The 6,217-nt window shown below is 39.3% G+C and overlaps 1 protein-coding gene across 1 annotated transcript; it reads left to right on the forward strand.

The window, feature by feature from the left end:
* Window positions 1–811: 811 nt before the first annotated feature.
* gnat2 (guanine nucleotide binding protein (G protein), alpha transducing activity polypeptide 2) lies at window positions 812–5,458 on the forward strand (the record flags this gene model as incomplete). The annotated part of the gene is made up of 8 exons (XM_079238788.1): window positions 812–917; window positions 3,547–3,589; window positions 3,934–4,075; window positions 4,191–4,348; window positions 4,495–4,623; window positions 4,707–4,836; window positions 4,924–5,077; window positions 5,268–5,458. 8 exons carry the CDS (start codon window positions 812–814, stop codon window positions 5,456–5,458), a joined length of 1,053 nt encoding a protein of 350 aa, XP_079094914.1.
* Window positions 5,459–6,217: the final 759 nt, after the last annotated feature.

The following is a 6,217-nucleotide window of genomic DNA, read 5'->3' on the forward strand; positions in this document are numbered from 1 at the left end:
TGAGGTCATACTATTGCTAAGACCTCACCAAAAAGTGCAGTGACAGTTGCCTTATTTAGCAGGTACCAAACCACCTGGGATTTAAACGTCTTAACAGTAAGAAGTTTATAAGACCTTAATGCCTCTCTCCTGCTTGTCCATGTGACAGATGCTGAAGTCAACAGCGAAGCAAGCAGTTTAGATGAAAAAAGTAACACCTGCATGCTTAAAAAAGACTTTTATCTAAAAGGGCAAACATCCAATCCCTGTCAGCTCTAAATAAAAGCAAAACAAACATGTATTGATACTGCTCAGCTCTGTAAAAACAGAGGTATGTGTTGTTCTATCTGTTATGTAATCTCAGAGTAATTATGCATCAAATGTTGCGTACTATTTGAACATGCATTTCCAAATCATGTCATATTAAGTCATTCAAGTCCAAACAACTACTGATATCAATGACTTTCACAGCACCCAAGTATGTGAGAGTGTTAATTTCTCCTTCCTTTACATCATACACTACTGCTCTCATTAGACTAAATGGATTGACTAACCAATCAGGAAGAGGTTCCTCCTAAGTCAGGGTTTAAGTACAAGGAATTAAGATGTGTATCTCTGTTGGTGAGAGAAGGTGAATTCATTTGATCCTTGAGGGCACCAGCATCTAATCAAAACAGTGTAAGAAAGCTCAGGCCCCTCCTTCTCAATCTCCTTCCGCTCAGAAATCGCCTTTCAGCACGATTAGTGCTGTGCTTGGATTCTCTGCAGGTGCTCACAAGGAACCGTCAAAATTTCCATCCTTGAGGATCTTGAGGCTGCTGAGGAGGAAATCATGGGTGCAGGAGCCAGCGCTGAGGACAAAAAGTCCAAGGAGTTGGAAAAACAACTCCAGGAAGATGCTGATAAGGAGGCTAAAACTGTCAAGCTGTTACTGCTTGGTAAGTGTCTTGATGAGGTGTCCTGTTCGACAAAGTTTTCTTTTTTGTCTCAAGCTGCAGGGGATGGGAAAAAATGAAAGGCTTGTGTTTTAAAAGAGTCACTACGAACTGATTTTTAACTCTCCCATCAATCCGACAACAGAAACATTTCAGAAGATGATGCTGCGTAGATCAGAAGTCTTGATGTGAGCCAAGAATCAGCAGCTGTGAGAACTGGTGCTAGGTTTGACGATAAATGCTACAATTTATTGTCATAAAAAAACTTTTCTAACTGCTATCAGATAAATTTTTCAGGTTTAATGACTTCATTTTTTTGTTTAGTCATTACATTTCGGCCCAGAGCCCCCTGAGGGGGTATCAAACTTCTCCACACATCTGTACCCAACTTTTATTGACATGAACAGTACGCTCACTGGATTTAAAAGGCTGTGAAAGTGACTGCTTGTGGATGAAACCACACATTAGTTTATTAGCAGGACATCAGAGCTATTGAGGATTTTGTGAAAGAACAACATAAGAGAGATGAATCAGGATGTAGAGAATTTAATCATCTAAGAGAAAGTTTAAAGTTAAAAAGAGCAAGACTTCAAAGATCTTTCAAGAACACATGAACATTATTGAACAATGTCAAAGCTTTGGTAATGAAGTTTAAGGTGTACTAATCACACACAGAAAATACCACAAAGCTTGAATTTACACAGAGAAAATGTGTTTGTGATGTTGAATGGGATGAAAGTGTGTAAAACCTGCAGTTGCTCAGTCACAGGTGACTTTTGCATTCTAACAGAAGGACATAGGTTCTTAAAAGATCATTGCCTTTAGTCTAAATGAATCGCTGCCTGGCAGTGATATGTCAATCCGATTAGCTAACTGGTTTAGAGCAGATCTACTTGCCGTGGTCTTTGTTGAGCCTCAACTTGTACATAATATTAAAAAAGTGTTTTCTTAATATAATATATTTATCACAATAGTACGGCTGCTGCATTAATTCAGAAAATCATGTAGCTGAAATCCAAGTAATAACTAAAACTGGTAGGTTATACCTTTAGTATGTGGTTTAGGATTTTCTCTTCAAAAATCACTTAATAGTATCAACTTTTATTCTGAAACAGTATTCAGAGAACATCAACTTCTACTAAATTAATAGAGTTGCATCTTCTGCAGCCGACTCTATGTTTTGTTTTTTCACAGTTTAAGAAAAGCAGTCATGTCTTTGCAGACTAAACTCCTTGAGCCTCTTACAGTAACAAATGCAAATCTAATTGAAGACCTTAACCGACATTTGTTGAAAAAAAAAAAAAAAGGACTCAAATAATGGATGAAGGCCTCATTAAGTCTTGGAAGGATTAAGTGTTGACAGTGTTGTTGTGCCACCTTTATTACTTTATTAGAAATGAGCAAAACAAGCCTGTCATTGACTTATTAGTGACTCCCAGAAGGAGAAAACTTGGAGGTTCTCCTTCAGAAGGTTGGTCATGAAGTCTTTAAATACTCAGCAGTAAGTCTGTGGATGGAGCTTAAAGTGGCTCAAGTCACAGCAAAGCAGCCGGCTTTGACCACTTTGTGACGCGATAAACTCCTTTTGGCCTGAGTTAGCTCTCACTGCTGCAGAGAGTCTGATCTGCCTGAAAGCTTTTCTTCAGCCAGCACATCCAATTCTGTCACTTAAATTATGTGCTTAACCCTCCTTGCACAAGCACAGTGCTTATCTTGTTGCAAAATGCAAAGCGTGTTGCTAGATAGCTATTCACGCAGTCAGCTTGCACACAAATGCACAGAGGTGTCCATCATGCACAATGTTCTGAACTATTTCAACAGTATTTTAAGTTGCGGGAAACATTATAATCAGACCACTTTGTAGCTTAGCAAGAAAAAATACCAGAACTTTCTTGCTATGCTGTGAAGAGGGTTAGCATTCATTCATTCATTCATTCATTCCATGTTTCGATTTAGTCTAAGTTCAGGGGTTAGGGGGGGATGAAGCTATCCCAGCAATTTGCATGCGAGAGGCAGGTTTTACCGTGGACACAGCATGAAACTAAGAACCACAAATTCTCACAATCACCAAAAATTAATAGCTCTGCTGAGGCTTTTTTTTATATTAACAGATAGACAAAAGGTATAATCACATTGTCTTACTTTCAATTTTCAATAATATATTCATATTTTTTATATCTTATTTTCAATACGTTTGTACAAAATTAGTTTGTTGTAGTTACTGCTATGTAGAAGCAATAATACCAAAACAAGTTAATTTAGAAAAACCTCGCTAGCACATTTTACATGCTGTTCAGCTGTGCTCACATGAGGTAATCGTGATAAAAAACGTATACATAAAACTTACAGCAATTCTGCAGTTCAGGATGTTGACTAACCTTGACACAAGTGTCGTAAGATGACAATCAGTATATTGTGATGGCGCACATTAACTCAAAGCAAATCGTAATTTGGTTTGATCAAATGGCCAAAGAAAGCTAAAAAAAACAACCTCCAAATGAATAAGCAGAATTCAAAGCAAAGCAAATACACCTGTATCTTATTTTGCTCTGAAAGTGGGTCAGGGTTTTTGTCAGTTTGTTGGACAGAAAAGCAGATGTTTCATTCCTAACCTTTGTTTTTTCTATTATAGGTGCTGGTGAGTCAGGGAAAAGCACCATTGTAAAACAAATGAAGTAAGTAAACAACAGTGATAAAAAAAAATTGTTTGGATTTTGTGTGTGTGAGTGTGTGTGATGTTCAGATTTACATGTACTAAGTTACTTATTTCCACTTGTGGAAAACAATCCACAGGGTGGCACTGTGAGCATTGGATCCACTGTACTCTCATATTTGCTGCAAAGACTAAATCAGCAAAAAGGCCCTTTTTAAATGATTATTTTGATTCTCATATAGTCACAGAGATAACTTTATTACTATGTAGACTTTTTAAAGAGAAATATGATGAAGTCTGACAATGTTCATTAATCATTTTTCTGGATTAAATCACTCTTTCCTTTATTCTTCAACCTGCACACAGGATTCTTCATCAGGGAGGTTACACAAAAGAGGAGCAATTGGAGTTTAGAGCCATCATCTATGGCAACATTCTGCAGTCTGCTCTGGCTATCATTAGAGGCATGGAGATGCTTGGCATTGATTACGGTGCACCGTCTTCACAGGTCTCTCATTGCCCCCCCCCCCCCCCCCCATGTTTAGTTTATTCTCACATACTAAAAATCATACTGCAAATAGTACAGCATTGATGGGATTTATTTTGTATGAATGAAACCACAGGAGAATGGACAGAAGCTGCAGAACTTGTCAGACTCCATTGAAGAGGGTACAATGCCCCCTGAGCTGGCTGATGTCATCCAGAAGCTGTGGAAAGACTCGGGTGTGCAGGCCGCCTTTGAGAGAGCCGCTGAGTACCAACTTAACGACTCTGCTGGCTAGTAAGTTTGAACCATCCACTGGACCTCATAAAAATTCAGTTTACATCAAAAAAAATTTTTTTTTAAAGTTGTGGTTTCTTTAGTATCAATAAAGAAAGAAGATTTAGAAAGCTTAACTGTTGTATTGTTTGCTCTGACATCAAAAGCTACCTTGGTGAAATGGACAGAATCTGCAAGACAGACTACCTCCCCACTGAGCAGGATGTGCTCCGATCTCGAGTCAAAACGACTGGTATCATCGAAGAACAGTTCTCTTGCAAAGAGTTACACTTCAGGTGAGCCACGGAACTGATTGCCACCCTCCTGCTGTGGCATCCCAGCACTTGCTGAGATTGGTCTGACTTTCTTTGGTGAACAGGATGTTTGATGTGGGTGGCCAGAGATCAGAGAGAAAGAAGTGGATCCATTGTTTCGAGGGTGTGACCTGCATCATCTTCTGTGGAGCTCTCAGTGCATATGACATGGTGCTCGTAGAGGATGATGAAGTGGTAAGTTGGGACACCTGCCATGTGATTATGAAGCAAAAAATACCACGAGGGAATGAGAAACTTAATGCTCATGTTGGATCTTTTCAGAACCGCATGCACGAGTCCCTCCATTTATTCAACAGTATCTGCAACCACAGATTCTTTGCACTGACTTCCATCGTACTTTTCCTCAACAAGAAGGATCTCTTTGAAGAAAAGATCAAGAAAGTCCATCTGAGCATCTGCTTCCCAGACTATGATGGTAACAGCAACTGATAATCCATTAATACTCCATTGGTTTTCTTCTTACTTCTGCCACTATGAGCTTTTATAAGTTTGTTGTGTAGAAGAACAGAGCAGTAGGTCACGCTGTCAGGAGGAAAGTGAGCAGACAAACAATGTTTTTTCACATCTTTTCTCAAAAAGTTTATCACCTGTTTGATTTGTTTTAGGCCCCAACACATATGATGATGCCAGCAACTACATTAAGACCCAGTTTTTGGACCTGAACATGAAGAAGGGTCAGAAAGAAATCTACTCCCACCTGACCTGTGCCACAGACACAAAGAACGTTGAGATTGTGTTCAACGCCGTGACAGACATCATCATCAAAGAAAACCTTAAAGATTGTGGTCTTTTCTAAACAGCTCCGGAGTGCAGAGAGGTATGCTGCTACCACCCCACATCACTTCCAGGGACTGTGTTGATACAGAGTAATAAGACCCAGATGAGGCAGACCCCTGCCAATTTAATTTCACTCTCCAACAGCAACTCATTTCTCGTCATCCTGCGTTGCCAAGCAACAACATCTGTCCATAACAAAGCAAATACAAAGTAACACAGTTTAAACCCTTTGGGACCACCACGGATGACAAAGATAACAAGAAGAATGAGACAATCCCCGTGGAGAGTAAAAATCACTTCCTGTAAACATGCAGAACAATCTCACTTTTTATTTAGAAATACACTGAACCTGTAAGTGAAGCAGCTATCCAAGAAGCTCGTTACCACAAAAAGACATAAAAAAAAACATTTTACTTTAATTTCTGAAGATTATTTGAACAGATTTCACTCGTTTTTTATCTTCTCTGCTTTACAGAATGTTCTTTCCAACCTTAACCCCTCACATATTGGTATTGACTAAGAATTGTACTGATGGAGCAAGAGGATCATCAGACTGTTGTGTTTATGCCATCACCACCATGCCAAGTCCCGGTCCCTGGATGCTACCATAGCGCGTCACCATCTCCTACAGTACATCCCTTGAACAAACTGCATGTCCAGCTGGGCTGAAACAACCATCAAACCATCATATAACCATGATGAACTTACAGCTCTCTAAAGGTTTGAAGGTATGACAATGAAGTAGCTGCTCCTTTGATCCTCAGCGCATTCTTTTGAC

The sequence above is a fragment of the Telmatherina bonti genome (genome assembly GCF_933228915.1).
Source record: "Telmatherina bonti genome assembly, chromosome: 4".
NCBI classification, from domain to species: domain Eukaryota; kingdom Metazoa; phylum Chordata; class Actinopteri; order Atheriniformes; family Telmatherinidae; genus Telmatherina; species Telmatherina bonti.